The following is a 27272-nucleotide window of genomic DNA, read 5'->3' on the forward strand; positions in this document are numbered from 1 at the left end:
ACAAAAATCGATCTTTTTCACAATACGTTGAAGATTTATCTGAGTACTCGAGTACTCGGGAGTATCATTACCGAGTACTAGAGTACAAAAGCTAAAATTATATGTTCATCTCGCAAGTGCATAGCGCGTTCTTCTATATAAAGATATTGTTTAACAAGGGATGGGATATCAGTGTTTATTTCAACCTGGCATCATTTGTCTGTGTAAATCTACGGCGGTTGTTTTCCCTTATACATGCATCAGAGTTGATTTATTGTCGCAGTCGTTGTTTCTGTTGACGTTTAATTGTGGGTTTTTATTATTATCGAAGCGGTTTTGTCCGTCTATATATATATATACAACTCGTCTAAACATCAACCCAACAATGTTAGATCTGTAAATTTGCTTTCGCAATTTTTTGGTTCTTCCCTAGCCGGGATTCAAACCCATGCTACTGTGATATCGTGACACCAAATCGCCTGCACTGCAGTCGTCCCGCTAGACCACACGACCACCTGGGCTCTAAAAAAAAGAGCAATCGGTGGGCATGTGTTACCTTTCCACGTCAGTTTTAATCTAGCGGCGTACTACAGTACATGATATATAAGGCATGAAGATGTTATTGTTACAGATCAGCTAAATTATCTATAGTAAAGGATCCTACAAATTAATGCAAGATACAGTCACAGAAAATAATTATATTCATAAGTACGTCTGAGTCAGTGACAACCCTACAACAGATGTATCCATCGGATCGCCATCAATGATGGTGATACATGGCTGTGTACATAATGTATATACAACTCGTCTAAACATCAACCCAACAATGTTAGATCTGTAATTTGCTTTCGCAAATTTTTGGGTCTTCCCTCGCCGGAATTCGAACCCATGCTACTGTGATATCTTGACACCAAATCGCATGCACTGCAGCCGTCCCGATAGATCACACGACCACCTGGGCTCTCAAAAAAAGAGCAATCGGTGGGCATGTGTTACCTTTCCACGTCAGTTTTAATCTAGCGGCGTACTACAGTACATGATATATAAAGCATGAAGATGTTATTGTTACAGATCAGCTAAATTATCTATAGTAAAGGATCCTACAAATTAATGCAAGATACAGTCACAGAAAATAATTATATTCATAAGTACGTCTGAGTCAGTGACAACCCTACAACAGATGTATCCATCGGATCGCCATCAATGATGGTGATACATGGCTGTGTACATAATGTATATACAACTCGTCTAAACATCAACCCAACAATGTTAGATCTCTAAATTGCTTTCGCAAATTTTTGGTTCTTCCCTCGCCGGGATTCGAACCCATGCTTCTGTGATATCGTGACACCAAATCGCCTGCACTGAAGCCGTCACGGTAGACCACACGACCACCTGGGCTCTAATATATATACGAAAGCTCTTTTTTGAGAGCCCAGGTGGTCGTGTGGTCTAGCGGGACGGCTGCAGTGCAGGCGATTTGGTGTCACGATATCACAGAAGCATGGGTTCGAATCCCGGCGAGGGAAGAACCAAAAATTTGCGAAAGCAAATTTACAGATCTAACATTGTTGGGTTGATGTTTAGACGAGTTGTATATACATTATGTACACAGCCATGTATCACCATCATTGATGGCGATCCGATGGATACATCTGTTGTAGGGTTGTCACTGACTCAGACGTACTTATGAATATAATTATTTTCTGTGACTGTATCTTACATTAATTTGTAGGATCCTTTACTATAGATAATTTAGCTGATCTGTAACAATAACATCTTCATGCCTTATATATCATGTACTGTAGTACGCCGCTAGATTAAAACTGACGTGGAAAGGTAACATATGGCCACCGAAAGCTCTTTTTTTGAGAGCCCAGGTGGTCGTGTGGTCTAGCGGGACGGCTGCAGTGCAGGCGATTTGGTGTCACGATATCACAGAAGCATGGGTTCGAATCCCGGCGAGGGAAGAACCAAAAATTTGCGAAAGCAAATTTACAGATCTAACATTGTTGGGTTGATGTTTAGACGAGTTGTATATGTATATATATATATATAAATATATTCGACTGCTATGTTTGAATTAATAACTGAATGCGAATCTTTATATATCTTTCTTATTATTTGTCATCTACTGGAAGTCTTAGTCTGGTATAGGAAGTTTTTAAGGTTGACCTACTTAGGGAGGAATGCTTTGAAAGATTCTAACAACACATATAGGTTGCATTTCTGTAAATATTGACAATGCAATTTCCCAAAGGAACTCCTTTTACGGCTAAAACTGTACCACTTCTACTTTGAAGTTTTGAAAAAAATCTTATCCTAAGAATTGAATGTTCATTTGCACCACAATTTTTTTCAAAGGTCAAAATATAGGGCTGTGCGGCATATTTTCAACATGTATATGCACTGAACTTCTCAGAGTTTAAACTTACACTAATTTTCTTAACTACCCCTACCTCGAATGAAAGGTTACCACAGATTTTAATGTAAACAATATGCACGTGTTTATTTACTGGTAACATTCCCAAGTTCTGTCTCTGCGATATGGAACACAGAGAGCATACCTGGGAACCTGTTTTTACAAAGTGCAACCTAAATGCGTTTTATATACAAGTGCGTAGCAAAATCAATTTGTGATTTCACCATAACAAGTTAGAGTTGGGTCAACAACCGTGAGCTCGTTATATAACGGAAGTTCATGAACGGGTTATATTTTTTTCAAAAATGCCAGTGCAGTACTTTTGTAATATTTAAGGTATAGAGGAATTTTTATTTTCTGGACAAGTGCTAGTGCTGTTGATCCCTATCTATCAAACGGTATTGACCATGACTCTCAAAATCATTCAAAAACTTCCCTTGTCAAGTAGGGAGCCTTCTTGTACAATTTCTAAGAAATCTATACTCTAATACACAAATAATTGTCCTGGAACATAAAAAATGCTTGTTAATGTTTTGTCCCCTTTCTGACTCTTAATTAAACCCAAAAATAAATCTCAACGCTCTTTTTGGGCTATAAAGCCTTGTACTAATATTTCTTGGACATCCATAAAATAACACATTTATTGTGTCTGAACCAATTTTTTCAATGAAAAAGTCAAACGGAACTTATTTGGCCTTAACTTTTTTACCGCTAAGACAATGACCCCCAGAAACATTCCCAGCTATCCTTTAGTGGTATGAAACCTTGTTCTAAATTTTCACAGAGATTAATGAACTTATACTCTAGTTGTTTTTTGCGAATCTAAACGCCTACATATACAGACAAAAGTATGACATCAAATACATTTTCGGGCGTATACAAATGCAGTTTACTTTTGGGATTTGTGAGTTTTTAGTTATTTTTCTTCAAGCCTATAATAGGTTCGGCAGTAAAATGATGTACTTCATATACGTTTTAATTGTATGTGGGTTGTGCTAAAAAGCGACAAAAATGTCGATTCAGTATAACATGGATAAAAGAGTGACCTTTTAAACTCTGATTTTGGTATACACTGATCATCATGATAAACTACCAATCAGATAAAAAAAAATATTTTTGCCTTTTTAACTTGATGAATTAGATTATCTGTTGACCTTGTTAGTGTTTTTGCGATAAGATTGTCTTCACAGTACTATCTCAGGTATGTCATACCAGCGCAATACTTGACAATATTTTCTTTCACGATAATTCTTTTCGATATACGGAATGACAATTATGAAATATACCCATTACGAGTAGATAAATAATATCGATTTCTTGTTCATTTTATTCAGAGAAAAAATATTTCCAAGTGCTAGCCCTCTTATAGGACTGGTAGATTCCTTATCTCCATCAACCCAACATTTTCAGCAATATCCTTTCAATTTGAAAAAAAAATATTTAGATCATGTATTATTTCATTGTATTCTCTGGATCGAGTAATCATGGACATTTGTTAATGCAAATCGGTTAACAGGCTACGTTTATGATATAATCAGTAAAACAGCTGTTAATGTATGCATGTTTGCCAAATTATATGCCTAAATTTACAACAAATATGTTATAAGCACAGAATAGCCAAAGTATAACAAAAATACCAAATCTCAAGGATACTATTAAAAAAATTAATCGATAAAAATTGACAACTTTAACGTTATTCATAAAAGTTTTAAAACTATCAGAATTCAAACGCATTGAAAACAAACTGTCATATTCTTGAATTGGTTCAAACATCATCCAAAGAAAATGATTAATGAGCAAAATCTCCAACTTGTTCGACAGTTGTTTATTGTTCCGCTAGCACCACAATCTGACATCACCACAGACTTTCTAATCTCATGAAAAAATGTTCATCATTTAGAGTTAAACAGTTACCTGAAATAAGTCCAAATTGTAAGAAGTATCTCCTTTAAAACATAATTTTGCTCTGAAAAAATCCAAATTTTCGTCTATGATACCAAGATGTACTCTTGCATATGCTTCGTTGTGAATATCAACTTTGAATGCGCTACCAAGGGGAGCTATAAAAGAAAAAAATCAAACATATGTATAGAATTTAACATAAATTCTCTGTGTTATACACTGATTATGAAACATTTTGGCCAGATTATTTTTTTTATTACTTTTTTTTTAAATGAAATGGTCCAAACTAACAGTCAAATTAAAAAGAAATCAATAAAAAAAACTGTATAATCTGGTTTCCATGGAAACAACGTGACATCATATGTATATATACTAGTCAACAAAAGAAACGATACACGATTTTGAAATAAAATTTATCAAAAAGTGTTAAATATAAAACAAAATGAGATACACCTTTTTAAAAAGCTTTCATTTTCATGTATGCACATGTGATAATGAAAATCAAAACTTGTCGGAAAGTATCTAAATTCTGTGTAAATGATCATAGGGTGCAAATTAGTTTTGCGGAAAGTTGAATAAAAATAGACACATAATTTTCTAAGTGCGAAATAAAATTTCAAATTTGTTTAAAATTATTCAATATGCTAATCAAGTTAGGTTCATGTTGTAAATAATGGGTTGAAATATTGTTTTTTTCAAATTTTTGGGGGAAAAAAATGTTTTTTGAAATCTCAAAAAATTGCGAAATTTTATTTTTTTTATTTCGTCTCAAATCAATGCTTTAGATATGAAAACAACACACAGTAAATTTGGAACCTTTCGAACTTGTTTTAAGATTTTTACCGCTTTTTGAATATCACTTTACACATACTGTCTATGGTAAATCAAGTGATAATGTAGACATTTTAAAGATTTCTCGTGGGGCCGAACTTTGCTTAACAAATTAACGAAGAAACTGTATGATTTTTAAAAACAAGTTGATGGCAAACACTGTTTTTACCTTTAAATGAGAGGTTGGCATCATAAGTTGGAACCTCTGTTTTTAAAATTGTCGTTTTATGAAAATTTGGTGAAAAAAACAAAAATCGCGAAAACACGTCACGAAAGAATAAAAGATTTTTTTTTCAAACGGAATTTATATTTCCATAATGATTAAGTATTACTACCTTCAATATTGGTCCAATGAATGGAAAACTTTATCTTTAATTTGAAAAAAAGTCTTGTATTAATTCTTTTGTTGACTAGTATTTTAGTATACCAAGGAGAAATGGCTAACATTGTATTTTATAGTTAAAATGAGATAAAGCATAACATTTTTTGTTATCTTCCTTGGTATAAGAAAAGATTTCAATCATTTACACTGTGAACTGACAAATTTTTCGAATAGAAACAGTTTTTTGGTACATAAGGTGGTCCATGATTTTTGCCGATATTTGTAATTTTTAACATCTGATTTTACCGAAAACGCAGAAATCCTCACATAAAAGACTATAAAATATAAAATTATGGATGTTTTGTCAACAAAAGCTGCAAAAGTATTCTTGGGTAAATGTTGAAGAAAGTTGCAAATAGAGGAATATTAGTCATTGTAATTTACCCTCAAATTCCCCCTTTTTTAGGTCTATTTGTAAATAAATATTTCATACGAATATTTTTATGATAAAATAGTCCTTTTTATGAAAATAACTATTTTAGATGTATTGAGGGTAATTATATCATATTACATATTTCAGCAATTAAAATTTCATGCTGAAACTTAATCTGGATGTAATTTTCAAAAATTAGTCTTTTTCTTTTTTTGAAAATCTTCGCTCAAGAGATGAAAAAAAATGTAACATTTAGGAGACAACTTGGTTATACTATTTCTGGATCACTATTCCTTATTTGACAACTTTACAACAATTACCATAGCAGTATTCCACAGATAGTGACATACTGAATTATGAATGTTGCCTGTCCATTTTTGAAACAATTTCCCGACATAATTTGTTACACTGAAATATCACATTAAAACTCTGAGTATTGAAAACTTTTAACTATGAAACACAAGGTACGCGTTTGAAAAAAAATCGTGTAACCGTCATCTAAAACATATAAAAAGCCTAATAGAGCTCAGAAAAAGAAAAAACACATGTGAAGTTTCCGATTCCCTTTACCTCAGAAAAATAAATATCTAAGCAAGGAGAGGGGAATACTATAAGAAATTTCCAATGGGTAGGCTTCTTTTGTAAAGTTATGTTCTAAAATTCAACAATGGGCAATTTTATTTTTCTTAAATGGTTAGGATATTCAAGCCTGCATGTTATTCAATTTACTTGTTTACCTATTTTTTCACATTTCATATGCATTGTATCAATTTTCAAAGAGTTGGACTGTGATAAGTATTTTGCTCTTTAAAAGATTGGCTGACAATAATTTGCTCAAGAAGGAAGAACATTTCCATCTGCCTTTGAGTTAAGTCTGATATATCAGTCACTTTGATAAAAGTATTTTGCATATATAGAGACAAATGTACTAATTTTGGCCTTAGCACTGCATTGCCGTCTCATTTTTCTTATTATTGTTTATAATATATATTGTTTAAACCATTTTATAACAACTTTATCATGTGTATGATACATATATTGATGTGAAACTAAATGGGTATGGACTCAACCCGTCAAACAAAAATATTTATAGTTCAAGCAATTTAAAGGTATTTTTTATAATGAATTTTCTTTATTGTAACAAATAAACTAGCACAACATGTATGAACAAAGGTGTACAGAATGGCATTTTCACATGTTTCACACAAAAGAAGTATTAAGGGCATACGATACAGTTACAGGGAAGGTAATGACGTTGCTAACGTAATTTGTTATTATCGCGACGGCAAACTGTGACATATCGGGAAAAGATGCATTTTTCGACTGATTTTTATCTTTCAAACTGATTTTATTTGAAAACGAGTTCATGGACCCCTATTTTTCAAAACAGCATTTTGTTTCATTTTGCGAGGACATTATGTGACCAAATTAAAAAAAAACTGTAAATAGAGGAATTTTTTTTATTTTGATAAACATGCATTAAAATATGACGTTTTTTCGTCAAATCATGAACATTTGATAAATATGAGTTATTTCTGAAAAAAAAATTGCATATTTTTTTAAGATATTTATAAAATACAGAAATTACCAATTATTTAACAAAAAACAATTTGTGTTTATCTTTTATTACAAAAAGTTATGTCTCTCTTTCGAAAAAGAAATTACGGGCACAAATCTGAATTTCGAGCAAATATACAAAAATTTCGACCTAATTTCACTCAAAAAGTAGCACATGAAGGTATATTTTTTTTTACATATTTGATTTAATCAGGTAAAAAATAGCCTATATGCAAATTTTCATGAACTTGTAAATACAGGATCAAAACTGTATCGTATGCCCTTAAATAATAAATCAACAATTGAATAAATAAGATGGTGCAATAGTAGGTTGAAAATAAATAAATATCTTATAACATTGAAGTCTTACTTGTTCTTGCAATATACATAAGTGGTGTTTCAATCAAATTTCAATATTTATTATTTATTCTATGATAGGGGCCCAGGGACTCCAGTATTTGTTATATTCCTCTACAGAGAGGTTTTTACATGAAATGTATTTTTCTAAATTCAAGTGTTCCTTTAAGTAGTTTTTTAAAGCATTTAAATTTGGCAAAACTTCTTGTAGTTTTGTTCGGTAAATGTAGTATTTTGAAAATAGAAAAATCTTATTTTTAACAAATTTCAATTTAACATTTTCGAAGATACCAAATAAAATAATCATAATATTCAAAGGCAGTTCAATATTTGTCATTTCAAATATCCAAATGTTTAGTGCGTGCCAGAAACTGGCGACCAATGGAAAGCTCCAAAATAAATGTTCTATGCTCTCTGGTCCTTCTTTACAAAATGTACACATGTTGTTACTATTTATTTTCATCTTGTAAAGTAATGAATTAGTTCCCAAAATTCTATGGATAATTCTATATTGGAACCTGCAAAGCTTAGTGCTTTTACTATATTTTGTACACAAAGTGTGTATTATTTTCCAATTAATAACAGTCATATTAAGATGGTTCTCCCATTTTTTCTTTGCAGCAAATGTAACATATTTTTCATTCAATATTTTGTACATGTCCTTTGAACCTTTTTTTTATTCCAAAAAGATACTTATGTTAAAAGGTAGTAATGCATGAATTTTTTTCTCCTTTACTTCAATATTGATCGTGTTTAACCACTCATTAAGCGAGTGTGCTATTCCATAAAAATGTAAAATATTTGGCCTAAATTGATATAATTGATGGAAATTTTGAAATGACATAACTTTGCCCTGGTCATCTTACAAATCTTGCACTGTCCAAGTTCCCGTATTTGCCCAGTTTTTATAGTAGACTCTTGAACCATAAATTTTAAGTTTTCTACCTCCCATAAAGAATACGATAGAATTTCATCAATACATCTTGGTTTTCTAATTTGATTAAGGGTTTTCCAAGCATCAAAAACCTCTTGCCAAAATTTATTTGATGACCTTTTAATAGGCCCAATATAACTTATTTCAATAAAATTTATTTGCTCCACAATAGAGACTAATCTCACCCACTTTGAATTCGAATTATACAAACGTCTCACCCATGTAAGTTTTAGTCCCTGTATAAATGCTTTTAAATTTAGCATTTTTAAACCACCCTTAAAATACTCTTGACATAAAAGATCTCGCTAGACCTTATCTGGTTTATTATCCCCGATGAAAACATACATTTTATGTGTTAAATTAAGTAACATTTTCTCATCTGGACTAGGGATAGATAAAACTAGAGGCTCTAAAGAGCCTGTGTCGCTCACCTTGGTCTATGTGAATCTTAAACAAAGGGCGCAGATTGATTCATGACAAAATTGTGTTTTGGTGATGGTGATGTGTTTGTACATCTTAATTTACTGAACATTCTAGCTGCTTACAATTATCTCTACTTATAATTAACTTGGCCCAGTAGTTTCAGAGGAGAAGATTTTTGTAAAACATTACTAAGATTTACGAAAAATGGTTAAAAATTGACTATAAAGGGCAATAACTCCTAAACGGGTCAACTGATCATTTCGGTTATGTTGACTTATTTGTAAATCTGACTTAGCTGAACATTATTGATGTTTACAGTTTATCTCTATCTATAATAATATTCAAGATAATAACCAAAAACAGCAAAATTTCCTCAAAATTACTAATTCAGGGGCAGCAACCCAACAATGGGTTGTCCAATTCATCTGAAAATGTCAGGGCAGATAGATCTTTACCTGATGAACGAGTCAGATTTGTTCTAAATGCTTTGGTTTTTGAGTTATAAGCCAAAAACTGCATTTTACCCCTATGTTCTATTTTTAGCTGTAGCAGCCATCTTGGTTGTTTAGCAGTCACGCAAAACATTTTTTAACCTAAATACCTCAATGATAGTTGTGGCCAAGTTTGGTAAAATTTGGCCCAGTTGTTTCAGAGAAGATTTTTGTAAAAGATTACTAAGATTTATGAAAAATGGTTAAAAATTAGACTATAAAGGGCAATAACTCCTAAACGGATCAACTGACCATTTCGGTCATGTTGACTTATTTGTAAATCTTACTTTGCTGAACATTATTGCTGTTTACAGTTTATCTCTATCTATAATAATATTCAAGATAATAACCAAAAACAGTAAAATTTCCTTAAAATTACCAATTGAGTGGCAGCAACCCAACAATGGGTTGTCGGATTCATCTCAAAATTTCAGGGCAGATATATCTTTACCTGATGAACAATTTAACACCGTCAGATTTGCTCTAAATGCTTTGGTTTTTGAGTTATAAGCCAAAAACTGCATTTTACCCCTATGTTCTATTTTTAGCCATGGCGGCCATCTTGGTTGATTGGGTGGGTCATCGGACATAATTTTGAAACTAGATACCCCAATAATGATTGTGGACAAGTTTGGTTTAAATTGGCCCAGTAGTTTCAGAGAAGAAGATTTTTGTAAAACATAACTAAGATTTACGAAAAATGGTAAAAAATTGACTATAAAGGGCAATAACTCCTAAACGGGTCAACTGACCATTTCGGTCATGTTGACTTATTTGTAAATCTTACTTTGCTGAACATTATTGCTGTTTACAGTTTATCTCTATCTATAATAATATTCAAGATAATAACCAAAAAACAGCAAAATTTCCTTAAAATTACTAATTCAGGGGCAGCAACCCAACAATGGGTTGTCGGGTTCATCTGAAAATTTCAGGGCAGATAGATCTTGACCTGATTAACAATTTTATCCCATGTCAGATTTGCTCTAAATGCTTTGGTTTTTGAGTTATTAGCCAAAAACTGCATTTTACCCCTATGTTCTATTTTTAGCCATGGCGGCCATCTTGATTGATTGGGCGGTCACTGGACACAATTTTTAAACTAGATACCCAAATGATGATTGTTATTAAGTTTGGTTAAATTTGGTCCATTAGTTTCAGAGGAGAAGATTTTTGTAAAAGTTAACGACGACTGACGACGACGGACGACGGACGACGACGGACGACGACAGACGACGGACGACGGACGATGGACGCAAAATGATGGGAAAATCTTACTTGGCCCTTCGGGCCAGGTGAGCTAAAAAAAGATGATTTAATTTAGCTATGACCAAAGTTTTGAAAATGGTAATCTTTCCAAAGGGGGTGAGATACTGTTTTGACTATTTTTTCAAAGTGTTGTCTATATCATTTAAAACTGGCCTATAATTTAAATTAATCATTCTATCTAGGTCGACTGAAAACGTAATTCTAAGTAGTTTCAATGTACTGGAGCCCCATTTCAATCCCCACTTTACAAATTTGATCCTGACTATGTTTTTTGCTACCTATCCAAATAACACTTGTTTTTTCTATATTAATCTTAAGTCCCGAGATTTCCGCATACAATTAGAAAACACGAAGCAATTTAAAGTTAACATAATTTATATGTATTAAAAATAACTTAAATACATGCGGAACTAATCATGTTGGAACAAAGACGATAGGTATCTATAAAGACAATAAGCAATTGTCTATATATAGAAAAATAATTTAAAGAAAATACCAAAAAAAATTTTCTTTTAAAAATAATTGAAGTATGAATACAAACGAACAACAGTAGCACTGTCACTGATACTTTTTGACACCTGCCTAAAGTACACTTCATTCCAAAATTGCGTTTTTTTTTCAACAAAGATATAGGATGTTGTCCTCTAACATTTACTTTAAACTGAATTGAAGAAAAAAAATACCATTTTATATGTTCAGTTTTGATTCAAAAGAGTTTTTACCTAATTACTCAAAGTATACCCTGTAAAATAAATTGATTCTCAAAATCCCAAATGTTTAAACATAAAACCCAAATTTTACATAAATATAATGAAACTAGTAATGAACCCATTTTGTTTATCTCTGTATTTAAAGAAAATAATTTGAAGCATCCATCCAAAATTCTTTGACTGTAGTGCCTCTGTATTTATAATTTTTTTTTTTAAATGGTTGTCATTAGAGACCAAATTTGGTAAAACTTGACTCTTTTTGCTTAAGATCCACAGCACCTAAAATAGCTATTAGCTCTGATATTCTATTCTTTATTTCGCCGTATGCTGTTCATTTAATAATAAAATGTTTAAAGCTATCTGCCATAATAAATGAGCTGTTAATAATTGAAATTTGGTAATTTTGAGGTGAATTTTTCCTTGGTTGCTAATTTTTTTTACGTTCCTTAGCAACCGACAAGAAGGACTGGGATGATTAAGATTTTAAAATGATTTTTCTGCAACTTACTTCGATGTTAGAGGTAGTTTATCTATCACATTATTTTTTTTTTCTGTGGCCAGCTGTTGGTTGATGCATTTACAGAGAGTTGATGTTTTAAAACTGATTGGTAACTTTGTCATATTAGCAATATTTATCAAAGGTACCAGGATTATAATTTAGTACGCCAGACGCGCGTTTCGTTTACATAAGACCCATCAGTGATTATTACATGTTATTGCTAGTACAAAATGTATTTTTAATTTATAACAAGAATGTGTCCCCAGTACACGGATGCCAACTCGCACTATCATTTTCTATGTTCTATGTAAAATTAGAAAGATCATATCATAAGGAACATGTGTACTAAGTTTCAAGTTGTTTGGACTTCAACTTCACCAAAAACTTTAACCTGAAGCGGGACGAACGGACGGACGACCGGACGTATAGACCAGAAAACATAATGCCCCGCTACTATCGTAGGTGGGGCATAAATACTATAATAAAGACACCAGTGATTAAGATTTAATATATGGTCAGCTTAATTAAATATGCTGTAACAGTATATGTACCTCTTCACAAAAAAAAACGATGCGCTACACGCAGCTGGCTACAATAACAGAGGTCGAACTATGAGTAGGTAGGGCAAGTATGGACACTAGTTTGAGACAGCTCTAAATTAGAATTGCTATAAAATATGTGACACAACATACTTTCTGTCATAAGACATATGTAATCAAAGAACTAAACAAATTTGAAATTGGATTTAACCCATCATTGTCCAATTTATAAAATTTACAAGGTTAGATAAGCACTCCAATAATTGTATTCATATATTAATAAATGGACCATTATATCTTGGTACCCCACTAATTTTGTCTTTTTCATTCACGATATAAGCTTATTTTCAAAACGGTTCGCTTCATAATCTTAAATAATATATACATAACATTAGATAAATTAATGTATAAAGAATAACAAACAAAAGTACTATTTAGATCTTAAACAAAAATCAAAGAATATGAAAACAAGCAATTTCGAAAATATCATTCATCATTAATATAGTGTTTATTAAATATTTACAAATTAAAATAAACTTATAATGAAAAGCAAATTTCAAACTAAAGCTTTAAATATTTTTTAAAAGTAGAATATGAAGCTATATATCTATGACTCAACTTACAATTTATTACAACTGTGCAATACAGATAAAACTTTTGATTTCGATTAAATACTTGATATTGCATAGTTTCTTACACGGAATGAATAAGGCAAATACTTGAATTATTTAAAATTGGACAATTAACAAATATGGTTCAATATTTCAATTCTCCATGAACGGTTGGAATCAGCATATCAAAGTTTTTTTGGAAGAAATCAAGCAATCTTTGATCTTAAACCTTTTGGCCATAAACACCTCTTCCATGTTCCCATGACAAACATCTCAGTTTGATTGACATTACAACCAAGAATTCAATTTGTAATGAAATAAAAATAAAAATTGGACCCCGGTTTTTATTAACTTGATTACTGTGACCAAAAATTAAAATCTGAATACATGTTAGATAATTAGCATATAAAAGAACCCCAAACAAAAATCAATTTTCTTATTTCAAAAAGGTATATTTTCTTTCCTTTTAACCTTAATGTGGACCAATTTGAAGAATATAAATTCACGTTTAGATTCAGTAAATCCAAAAACATCAACAACTCATTTTTGGATTAATCAGGAAAGATTTTTACGAAAATTTCGACCTAAATATGGATCAATTCAATTCAAAAACTAAATTATCTTGCTAACATAATTGTCAAGAACAAGACAAATGCTGGGTTTTTTTTATCCCCTTATTACTAAGCAGCTACGAGATTAACCCCCAAAATAAAGCTTCCTTAAGTGATAAGGAACCATGAACTCAAATTCAAGTTATTGTCTGTGAACCAGACACATAGTTGTTTTTGTTTATGCCCTTTTATGTCGATAATTCCTAAACAGCAGTGACAATACACCCATATTATTCCCAACTTTCTTATGAAACTGTATGCTACAATTTGATAGAAATATATACGCTTATATTCAAGTTATTGTCTTACAACAGAATGCTTATTTCGACTCCGTTTTGGCCCTTAACTACACAACTACGACAATGACACCAAAATGAATCTCAACCTTCCTATTGCATGTATTGTGGTATGGATATTTGTTCAAAAATTTAAAAGAGATCTACATAATAATACTAAAATTATAGTCTGTGAACAATACAAATAAAAAAAATGTTAGGACGTTTTTGGCTCTTGATTCCTAAACATCAATGACAATAACCCTCAAAATGAATCTCAACCCTTGTGATTAAATTTAATGAAGATATACATGTTACAGTGAATTTGTATAATCAGTGATTATGTCGAATCCCTGAAATTTTCAGGGATTATGAAGAATCACTGGCTAGTTTAGGGATTATATGTAATCACTAAAATTTTCAGGGATTATATGTTATCACTAAAATTTTCAGGGATTATATGTAATCACTAAAATTTTCAGGGATTATATGTAATCACTAAAATTTTCAGGGATTATGTATTATCACTAGAAAAAAACGTCGTGGATTATACATTGTCAAACTGGCTTTTAATAAATAAACGATACATGGCAAGTTATCGCTCAAACGGAATGTTTATATTATGGATTTTGAAGTCTTCAACTTTATCTCGAAACTTTTAACCCTGTGTTGGTTATATCTTTCAGATCACACTCTGTGTTTAAAAGTAAAATTATCTCATCTGGCAAGGAATATGAAAGACAAAAATGATAATTTGTCTATATTAATTTCTTTTATCAAACAAAGGATCCTTCAATTTTTGACAATCACTGAAATCATACTAGGGATTTGTAGAATAATTATTAAAATGTTCAGTGATTATGTAACATCACTGGTCATTTTCAGCGATTATTTTTAATTACTAAACAACAATGATTTTAGTGATTCTACATATTCCTTGAAATATAAGGGAATTCTACATAATCCCATATTATACAAATTCACTGTTACATTATACAAGTATACTCTAGTGATTTTCTTCAACATCTGTGTTGACTTTTTTCCGGTCGCTAATTTCAAACCAGCTATGACCCCCAAAATTCATCACAAACCTGCTATTATAGTATGGTCTGGAACCTGTCAAACATAACTATAAATGTATACTAAAATTATTGTCTGCGAACCGATATAGTTTCTATGAACCAGTAAAACTAATCTTATTTGGTATCTAATAAGGAAACCGCTTCACCAATACCAAACACACAATCCAAACCATCTTTGGTTGTATGAAACCATGTGGTAAAATTTCATAGAAGTTTATACAGTGATATCCTAGTTATTTTCTGCGAACCAAAATGTCTTCATATGCCATAAGATAATATGAACGCAAACAAATTAACAAATGCAGGGACACACATGATGTTATTAAGAAGAAACATTATTTCAAACAAAGATTTTTAGGGTAAAATATTTACAAAGCAAAATGGGTAAGACTTGTTTTTAATCTAGTCTACCCAGATATTAGAGAACATAGATAACAAAGATCAGTATTTCAAACTAGATGCTCTAAAGAGCCTGTGTCTTTCACCTTGGTCTAAATGAATATTCAACAAAGGACACATATTGATTCATGACAAAATTGTGTTTTGGTGATGGTGATGTGTTTGTAGATCTTACGTTACAGAACATTCTTGCTGTGTACAATTATCCTATCTATAATGATTGTCCCAGTAGTTTAAGTGGAAAATGTTAGTAAAAAAAAAACTCCTTAGGGGGCCAATTGACCATTTAAGTCATGTTGACTTATTATTAGGTCTTACTTTGCTGTAAATTATTGCTGTTTACAGTTTATCTCTATCTATAATAATATTAAAGATAATAACAAAAACAGCAAAATTTCTTATTTCCTGTATTAAGTACCAATTCAGGGGCAGCAACCTAACAACCAGTTGTCCAATTCATCTGAAACTTACTTGCAGATAGATTTTAACCTTATGAACATTATTAACCCCTATCAGATTTGCTCTAAATGCTTTGGTTTTTGAGTTATAAGCCAAAAACTGCATTTAACCCCTATGTTCTATTTTTAGCCATAGCGGCCATCTTGGTTGGTTCGCCGGGTCACCGGACACAATTTTTAAACTAAATACCCAAAACATGGTTGTTGCCAAGTTTGATTTCATTTGGCCCAGTAGTTTCAAAGGAGAAGATTTTTGTAAAAGATAATTAAGATTTACGAAAAATTGTTAAAAATTGACTATAAAGGACAATAACTTCTAAAGGGGTCAACTGATCACTTTGGTCTTGTTGACTTACATGTAAATCTTATTTTGTTGATCATCAATTATGTGGTTTACAGTTTATCTCTATCTATAATAATATTCAAGATAATAACCAAAAACAGCAAAATTTCCTTAAAATTACCAATTCAGGGGCAGCAACCTAACAACTAGTTGTCCAATTCATCTGACAATTTCAGGGCAGATAGATCTTGATCTGATAAACAATTTTACTCCTGTCAGATTTGCTCTAAATTCTTTGGTTTTTGAGTTATAAGCCAAAAACTGCATTTTACCCCTATGTTCTATCTTTAGCCATGGCGGTCATCTTGGTTGGTTGGCCAAGTCACCGGATACAATTTTTAAACTAGATACCCCAATGATGATTGTGGCTAAGTTTGATTTTATTTGGCCCAGTAGTTTCGGAGGAGATTTTTGTAAAAGTTAACGACAACAGACGATGACGGACGCCGGACGCCAAGTAATGAGAAAAGCTCACTTGGCCCTTCGGGCCAGGTGAGCTAAAGAGTAGTCATCTTATAAACCTACCAACTTTTAAATACATGTTGTTCTTAATAATGACTCCAAACGATGCTCCAACGTCCTTACTACCCAACATCTTTCGAAAATCTACACCAGGTGGTTCAATTCTAAAGCTAAATCCTTTCATAAAATCTTCAAAGAATCCTCTTTTCTTTCGGTGATGTAAACCCACCACTTTGATATCAGAGGAATAAGGATCAACTGATTCACTATTATTTTTACAATACCTATAATAGAAATGTCACTTTATTTAATCAAACTATTTCTAATATTGAATAACTTACATATATGTTTACGTTTGATGATCTAACCAATCACCTCTTGGTTATTTGTAAAAGCACTGTCATAAATAAATCAGTCAAAGACAAGGAGGAATATCAATGTTTACAAAGATAAAATAAATCCAAATTGTTCATTCAACATTCTGAACTAAAACCATGAGAAGCCGAGTCAGAAATCTTCCAGGAGTGGGACAGAGGCGAACAATAGTCTTCTTACTCAAAGACAGTGAAGAACCAGCCACAATCGCGTTCAAGAACTTCAGTGAACTTCACGATTTATTTAAAAATGGATAAAGCAATATTCAATGAATGTATCAATCCTTTCATTCTCCCCAAGGCATGTTTTTTTTTCTTCAATTATGCATGATATATCCATTTTTTGTGTTTTTAAACCTTTTGTGCAAGAAGAATTACGTTCGAAACGCGAAATTATCATATTTTTGTGACCGGTTTTTGTTATTGTCTTTCATCTGTAATGTCACATAAAAACGGTAGTGAACAATTTCGTGTGTTCTTAATCAGAGTTGTGTGGAAATGTTTATTTCATTCTAAGTTTTTACTTATAAGTCTAAATAAGCACGACCAAAAATGGTGTTGTCAAAGTCGGCGGAAACTATTTCACACTAGAGATCTTGTAATGCAATCAATTGATTAACAAATGTTGGGTTTATCTTTTTTATCCCATTGCTCGCGTCTAAACAATTTACTTTAGGTATTAAAAAACAATAAATGAAATTGTATTATTAAAATAAGTTAATAAGTTATCACGTTATCCAAGATTTAATATATGGATACTGTTTGTTTTGCCATGAGCAAATGTTTGACTGCCTAATAAGTAAAGGATTCTTGTTTTATTAACTCATTTCCCATAGTTCTTTATGACTGTGTCTAAAATTTTGCAAATCAAATGACATTTGTATACAAGAACTAAAGATATATGTACGTCCTTTTACAATAAACTAAACCTTTTTGTATCATTAGCTATAAACACACATGCCTATTTACAAACGTTTTGTTCTATGTGTTAATGTATAGGTACCACAAAAATTGTTTTGGGCATTATCTATGTTTCACTATATTATTACAAAAATTTCTCTGTTGAAACTATTCAAGTTTCGAATCTATGTCGTTTTTTATAAATCCATTGTGTACCATGACATCAACATTCAACAACCACAACCACAACATAACTCAGTGTACAAATTAGTGGCATAACGAGCATACATGGTATCTATGATGAGTTTATTTACCTGATTAAAGTGCATAAAAGGATGAACTTAAATACTTTTTTGCAACATCAACTTCCTTCGTTTTCTACCACGTCCATATAGCGGTTTCATTGACATTAATACCACTTTATCTATGTTTGTTTTATGAATAATCATAGAATAACTTAATGTTGGGTGTAACGCGTCTTCTGATTGACTGACAGTCTTTTGTCAGTCAGCTTATAGATTTGAATTGATACCATTTGAGACAATATAGGAAACATATTTGAGAAAATTAAAGACATAGATTGTAGACAACCTGTTCATTTTAAATTGTTCTTGACTTGTTTATTTGTTTCCAATGAAAGTGTTCATTTTATTATAATATGCTTTAACTCGAAATTAGAAAAGGTCCTGGGTTAAATAAAAATCTATTTAAAAATAGCAACAAAATAGACCTATCTTAACAGAAAAAAAAGTAGGTATTCATGGACTTTCTTGTAAATACTATTTCTTTCATGCACACACTTATATTTTATGTTTACCCTTTCTAACAAATGTGACGTCTAGAAACTAGAAGTATTGTCCCATTAAAAATAATAACCCTCTTAATGATTTTTATTGATACTTTCCATATCATATTTTCAACCCGAAATAAGTAACATGCATATTAATGTTTACCTTAATACAAACATAATTCAATCGATTTACATAATAGTGTGCAATTTCTGTTCATATTAATAATGAGAAAGCAATCCAACGACAAAGAAAACCACCAAACGACATATTTGAGTATTATCCAGTCTTCAACAACAGACAAAACATAAAAATTCGGACTTACAACAACTTTCAGAGTTTTGCACCTGAAGTGAAACATTCACAACACAATGACATTATGTTTATATGTTGTGCGGTGACATCACTGTTCTACGTTAAGTGCTCAACACATGTTTAAACCCAACATATTCTTTATGGGCCTGTAGTGTAGTGGTTTTCGATGGTTTATGTCTGTGATATTTGTTTTTCGGATTTTTTTTTTATCTATAATATGAGACTGTAAATCTTCCAATTTTAATTGTTTACATAATTCAACTTGTGGTCTTTAATTGCCTTTACGTTATAGGTTTTTATTCTTGTTGAAAGCGGTACGATTGCCTATAATTGCTCACATCCACTTCATTTGATATCTGGTGGGTAGATTTATATCAAAACCTGTTTACCTACTTATAAAAAAGAAAATGTGGTATGATTGCCAATAAGAGACCAAAATGACACAGAAATTAACAATTATAAGTCAACTTCAACAATGAACAAAGCCCATACCGCATAGAAAGCCATTAGTCTAGTATGTTAAATAGATCTTATTTGTCACACATAATATATTTGAAGGTAAAAAGCTTTGAATTGCTGTCGTCTCACTTCAATTTGGTTTTCTGTGTCCGAAACGGACGTTTAGATAAGCTAAATTTGAACGACGATAAGAGAAGCCAAAACTTTGGACGTCGATTAGATACTAGTAGGCATAACATTGGCCGTCGATTGAAATGTTATTTTATTGTGACGTCAGAATTGGACCTCGATTTGAGGAACAGACGTCGATGTATGACCGGACGTTGATCTGACCCTTATATATAAATATATATTAAATAATTCGACTTTGAGACGGGAACAACACATAATTAGCCACGACAAGTCTTTCCATTATGATTAGTTTTACCTTGTATCCAATGGTTCAATCACTTTTGACTTTGGATGAGCTCGATATTGTAATAAGGCTTCATACCTAACGTTCTGGTCAACATCAAATAATGCAGCATTTAACATAGCATTTGCAGCCTGAAAATTATATACATAATATATATAAAATAAACTTTGAACTCCTTATCTAAGAGTAGATATGCCGTTTTAGCATAGAGCTCATTTTATTGTTATGCCTATAAATTCTGTTTTAAAAAGTAAGATTCGTAAACAGATCAATCACCCTTATGTACATGTACATATGAAAGGTAAAATGGTACTATTGAAGCACAACAGCAACTGTTCATGAAATTTCCATTCGAACCTCACATGCTTTGTTTGTCCAAACAAAGGAAAGCATTATTAAATTCATAAAAACAATTATTGCAATATATGTATCATGCTAGGTGATTTTGGCACACATTTTCAACTATTTGAACTGCCTACAGTACTATAGAGTCTATAGTACATATTGGTATTTATTTATACATAATATTTAAGAAAGAAAAAAAAACCTTGCAAAACCAGTTAGATAATTCAAATAAGTTCTGGAATCTTAACGTGGTAGTAATAGCACTGATCTATTTGTATTTCATGATGTGAAAATAGCATGCTGCTATTCTTATCCCCATTTTCCTACAAGGTTCATTATGTGTATATCCTTCTTAATACAAATATTGTTTAAGCATAATTGATTATGCAATATTTTTTTTTGGCATGTCACATTCTGCATTAATGATGTAGGATTTGTTTGTTTCATATTCCTTTTTTCTCCTAGAAATCTATAAGCATGAGCAAATAAATTGAATTCACAATTTTGTTAAAATTAATCTTATATTTAAACAGGCATTGAGAGTCAAGGCAAAAACTTTTCTAGACAAACAATTAAAATATCTTACAAGAATTTCAGCATATCTTTTATTCAAATATTGTAAAAATTATTCCTACATAGATTCATACCAACTTTGAGTTTCTGTTGCCAATCAAATGTCAGAATGTCCCCAACAACTATACACAGTTTGACATAGAGCTTTGAGAAATCCGTATACTAAGCTTCTTATCGGAAACTAACTCATAAACTTAAAGACTTTGTCATTGGAATGATCCTTCGAGTATTTGAGATGTTGAATGCCGTCGTGGAAAAAGATACGACTACCTCAGAGGAGGAACATAATAAAGCCAAGAAAATGCAGCTTTTCAAAATCCATAGGCTACATGTAGGTCACATTAGAAACAAAATTCTACACCAAGAGTGTTCCTCTACTAAATTGTTGTGATGTGCCCATCAAAAGTGTCGTCACTAGAGTGGAATAGTCGTTTCCACAGGTTGGCTACATTTGGAAAACTTGTTTTATCTTCAATGCTCTTCAGGACCAGCTTTGTAATTTTTTTTAACCTTTTCTTTTATTTGCTGGCCTTGCCAAAAGAGCTAAGTGAGATTTTCTCATTATTTAGAGTCCGGGATCCGTCATCATCGTCGTCGTCCTTCGTCGTCGTGAAAAATCTGCTTTTTATTTGTATTGTAGTCCTGTAATATTTTGTTTTCATTTCAATGTTATATTTAACTGTGCCATTAAAGTGCGAGGTTTGGCATGCCTTAAAACCAGGTTCAACCCACCACTTTTATTCCCCTTTAAAAGTGTCCTGTTCCAAGTCAGGAAGATGGCCATTGTTATAATATTGTTCGTTTCTGTGTGTGTGTTGCATTTTAACGTTGAGTCGTTTCTGTTTTCTCTTATTTTTGAGATAAGACGTGGCACGGTACTTGTCTATCCCATATTCATGTATTTGGTTTTGATGTTATATTTGTTATTCTCGTGGTGTATTGTCTGTTGCTTGGTCCGTTTCTGTGTGCTGTTGCGTTTCGGTGTGGTGTCGTTGTTCTCCTCTTATATGTAATGCGTTTCCCTCGGTTTTGGTTTGTTGCCCCGATTTTGTTTTTTGTCCATGGATTTATTAGTTTTGAACAGCGGTATACTACTGTTGCCTTTATTTATCCTCTGATAAAAATTTCGATAAATGATTTTAAACTTGACCATTATCATCAATAGGAAATTCAGCTTCAATTTTATAATGTGTCCGATGATACAACATGCCAACCTTAAAAAGCACATAGGGATAAAATGTTTTGTCTTTTATCTTTAAACCCTTAATAAAGAAAATATCCGACATTAGCAGACATTTCAAAACTATCAGACGACTTCTTAAAGGATGTATTGCCTTTAAATGACTGTAATAGACAAAGAGAATCTTTGTTTAGCACACACGATCAGAAAAGATCCACAACAATTAAATGATAGAACTCGTCAGACGACTCATTATCACATAAACTGTCCCTACGTGACGTTGTGTATCAATTTTTTGCATGATTGCCTTATTTCTGATATGAAAAAAAAACAGATAGATAGAAATAAAAAAAAGTTATCAGGACGACAAGATCCTTAAGTAAGTTGCACGATTGAAATCGTATAATGTCTTCTTATTTCTGATTTGATTTTTTACAAACGTTTTTACGTGTTTGCCTAATATCTTGAAAGTATAATTAATAGTTAGAACTTCAACAAGCAAATGGTGACCCAAAAAAACATTGAAGTGGATGGTTCTAAATTGTTAGTTAAATCCTCTTTGGAGTTATTGCTATTTATGTCGACGTTTGCACACTATAAGTGTTCGGCATCTTATCTTCATTACTATATAAAGTAAAATATGATCAGAAAGACAAGATTTTCAGAAAGTCAAATTTTGAAGAAGTGTAAGTGTATTCTTGATAGGAATGATCGCCCTTTTTTATCAATTGTTCAACCCTGTTTGTGTTTTACCGGCAAAAACAAAACAAGATTGAGAAAAACTTTTAAATGAAAAAATTATTTGCAAAACAATTATATGTATAACTGAAAAATTATTACACCAGTGTTTTCGATATCACAAACTAGTCAAAACATTTACTAAATTTTATCATCGGTATAAGGACAACATTCGTAAATATAGCTCAACATGCAGACTTCTTATACGTTCAGTTATTTCACATCCATTTTTTTATGGAAATATTCTTTATAAAGCACAACAATGTCAGTATTCACCTCAAAAACTAACAAAACCTTAAAATAGACTTATTAGGAAGGGATATAGTTACGATACTGTTATCAGGTCATTAAAGAAGGCATATTTTGGTGTTAATATTGGTTTACTTATAGGGTCTTTGCATCGGAACTTAACATATTTATTAAAAAACTAGTTGTTGGCATGACACGGGTTATGTTCTACTCATATATGTTATGATACTAAACCCCTAACGGGGAGGATTGTGCCTGATATTCATATGATAAAATCATAATATTTCAATCAGTTTAGATTGCACTTTGTAAATACAGCTGTTGCTCAAAACACGCCTCTTTTGGGGAGAAATTGAATATTCATAGAAATTAATTTTGTTTACATACTGGTTCCCAGTTATGCTCTCTGTGTTCCATATCGCAGAGACAGAACTTGGGAATGTTACCAGTAGATCAAGTGCATATTGTTTACATTAAAATCTGTGGTAACCTTTCATTCGAGGTAGGGGTAGTTAAGAAAATTAGTGTAAGTTTAAACTCTGAGAAGTTCAGGACATATAAACGTTGAAAATATGCCGCACAGCCCTATATTTTGACCTTTGAAAAAAATTGTGGTGCATATGAACTTTCAATTCTAGGATAAGATTTTTTTCAAAACTTAATAGTAAAAGTGGTACAGTTTTAGCCGTAAAGAGTTCCTATGGGAAATTGCATTGCCAATATTTACAGAAATGCAACCTTTAATTGAAGTCTGGAGCTGGCATGTCAGTTTTAACTGCTAGTAGTCTGTTGTTATATATGTAGTATTGTAATTTTGTTTATTTTCATTGGTTACATCTTCTGACATCAGACTCGGACTTCTCTTGAACTGAATTTTAAATGTGTGTATTGTTATGCGTTTACTTTTCTACATTGGCTAGAGTTTAGGGGGAGGGTTGAGATCTCATAAACATGTTTAACCCCGACGCATGTTTGCGCACGTCCCAAGTGAGGAGCATCTGGCCTTTGTTAGTCTTGTATTATTTTAATTTTAGTTTCTTGTGTACAATTGGGAAATTAGTATGGCGCTCATTATCACTGAACTAGTATATATTTGTTTAGGGGCCATCTGAAGGACGCCTCCGGATGAGAGAAATTCCAGCTTCATTGAAGACCTGTTGGTGACCTTCTGCTGGTTTTTTTTTCTATGGTCGGGTTGTTGTCTCTTTTTTGACATATTTTCCATTTCAATTTGAATATCATAAAAAAAAAAATTGTTGTCATGAAATCTATTATATTCAATAATGTTGGAGAGTTATCATTGTTGAAGATGCAGAGAAACCTTGGTTAGCGAAACAGGCTCTTTAGAGCCCCGTAGGTATATTTGTGTGGCACTCAATTATAAGCCTGGTGTCTCATGATTTTTATTTTACAATCCAGTCATTTTGGAATCCGCACAAATACAAAATATATAGCTCCTCCAATTCTTGAACATCATAATAAGAAAACGATGGTCACTTGGGGTGAAAATCAGTTTTTGGTGCATTCTTTGGTCAACCATGCAGATTGGACCTGATTATTTAAGAACAAAATCTGATACACATAAATTTTAATTTGATATTTTCATTAGCTTTGAACAAAAACAAAATAAAGTAAAATAAAAATATATATATATAGATATAGGAAATGTGGTGTGAGTGCCAATGAGACAACTCTCCATCCAAATAACAATTTATAAAAGTAAACCATTATAGGTCAATGTACGGCCTTCAACACGAAGCCTTGGCTCACAACGAACAACAAGCTATAAAGGGCCCCAAAATTACAAGTGTAAAACCATTCAAACGAGAAAACCAACGATCTTATCTATATTAAAAAACGAGAAATGAAAAACACGTATAAATTACATAAACAAACGACAACTACTGTACATCAGATTCCTTACTTAGCACATGTGCAAACATTTGCAGTGGTATTAAACGTTTTAATAGTACCAAACCTTCTCCCTTTTTCTGACACAATATCATAACATCACAACATAAAAAAAAACACGATAATATATGTTTAAATAAACTTTAACCTGACAATTACTAGCTTTAAAAAGATTGAGCACTTTATTTATGGGACCAAAACTCAAAAAAATCAAACAGAGTTGTGTATGAGACTGGAGCCATTTTTAACATCTTTTATCTAGAAAAAATATGCTAATCGTAACCTAATGAGTTTTATAAAATGTCATGTCCCTTTTAGACTACAATAGATAAAACAAACTTATCTCCTAAATCACATAAACAGATCGTTATAAAAATAACAATATTTTTTTTGTTTAACAGACGAAGCTATACGATTAGAATTATATTTGTTCCATCAATGAATGTAAATCACAGTTTATTTATATTTAGAATAATAATTGTTAATAGATTGATAAATACTAAAATCAAAGAAAGATTCATTACAATATTCACTGTTGCCAGCGACATCTTCTCACGACAATATCATGAACAGTTGAAAAAATCCGTATCTATGCATAATTGCACACATTCTTAACAATAGGAACTAAAGAAAAAAACAGTTCGCACTTCGTGAAATTCTTGTAAGTTTAAAGTCATACATTGTATTTTGCAGTTTGTCGTTATTCCAGGAGGACATGCACATTTCTGTATGCATTAAAAGTTCATCATATTAATATTTTCTTTTATAATAACTTAAAGTACAAACACGTTGAGCTGTACGGAATTGCTCACAAACGAGGCCCCGCAATAGGTATATTTTGTACTTATGTAGACGAAACGCGCGTCTGGCGTACTAAATTTATGATCCTGGTACCTTTGATAACTATTGTAAACAGGAATACCAATGGTTGAAACTATTCAAGAATACACTATGGTGAGATTTAAACATATTTGTCAGGTGTTCGACCTCTTTGTTTTTTCCCACGATACAGTGTAAATTAGTTTGTCTTTTTTTCTGTCCATTTTTCTTTTGATTTAAAACTACAATAACTCATAAAAGGTCATTTAAGCAGATTCTTGAATTCTTCTCTTTATTTTTAGCGTTTTTTGTTTCTAAACCTACGCTCTTTTGACGTAAAGTATCAATTTCAAATTCCAGGTTTTTTTCAATATCAATAACAAGTACATCCGTAAAAGCGGTATCTCGTATGACTTTGATAATGTTGAGATATCTAAAGATTTCAACATGTAATACAACTAACAAGGTCAATGATATTTTAAATGAATTTATTAACAATTTCAGTAATTTTAGGATCAAATGAAGAAATGGTTTGATGACCGTTTGTTTGTTGAGGAGTTTCTTTTTCTATTATAATTTTAAGATAATTGGAAAAAACACCAAACATTTGTAAAATTTATTAAAATTGGGGCAATATTTGTTATAAGTTGACAGCTGATAATATCAATCATACGATTTTATGTTTTACAGCTTTTCTATATCTTTCATGATTTTTAACCATATGCTCAACTATTGAAAAATACCTTTAATATTACACAATTTTGAAACTAGATAGCGATGTCAAGTATGGTGGAAACTCGCCTGGTAGTTTCCGAGGGGTCAATTTTTAGAGAAGTTGAAAGAAATCTGACCCACTAAAAATTTTGAAGGAGATGAAAAGTAGGTAGAAATTTGCATTCCCAGCATATTCCCATAAAACTGTCTTAAAGCTTTCAAGAATACGATAAATTCTATAATATTCATATATCTTTAAGCATTGAGTATCGTAGAAAAATACCTTAGTTATTGCTAGTTTTGAAATAAAACATTTCATAGAACCAATCTCTATCGTTTGTTTTATTACTTACATATTCATGTTCATATTTCCTAAGCGCATGAATTCCTGACCTTTTTATCCATGGAGAGTTAGTAGAATTGATATGAGATATAATGTAGTCATACGAGTGATCCATCCTTGCATTTCCAAGAGCTTCGAGCAGTATGACACGGCGATGGTCATATTCTATTTGTTCCTCTTCTGTTTGTAAAGATCGTGTTTGCCTATATTCCCAAGGATCTGTAATAAAGAGTACCTAAG

At 31.8% G+C, this 27272-nt stretch overlaps 1 protein-coding gene across 1 annotated transcript; it reads right to left on the reverse strand.

The window, feature by feature from the left end:
- Positions 1 to 4139: 4139 nt before the first annotated feature.
- Positions 4140 to 27172, reverse strand: LOC134683857 (uncharacterized). Its single transcript, XM_063543162.1, has 4 exons — positions 27043 to 27172; positions 20173 to 20291; positions 16973 to 17193; positions 4140 to 4461 (listed from the first exon to the last, which is right to left on the reverse strand). Exons 1-4 carry the CDS (start codon positions 27145 to 27147, stop codon positions 4304 to 4306), a joined length of 603 nt encoding a protein of 200 aa, XP_063399232.1. The 5' UTR covers positions 27148 to 27172; the 3' UTR covers positions 4140 to 4303.
- Between the last annotated feature and the right edge of the window lie 100 nt (positions 27173 to 27272).

The sequence above is a fragment of the Mytilus trossulus genome, chromosome 9 (assembly GCF_036588685.1).
Source record: "Mytilus trossulus isolate FHL-02 chromosome 9, PNRI_Mtr1.1.1.hap1, whole genome shotgun sequence".
Classification (NCBI taxonomy): Eukaryota; Metazoa; Mollusca; class Bivalvia; order Mytilida; family Mytilidae; genus Mytilus; species Mytilus trossulus.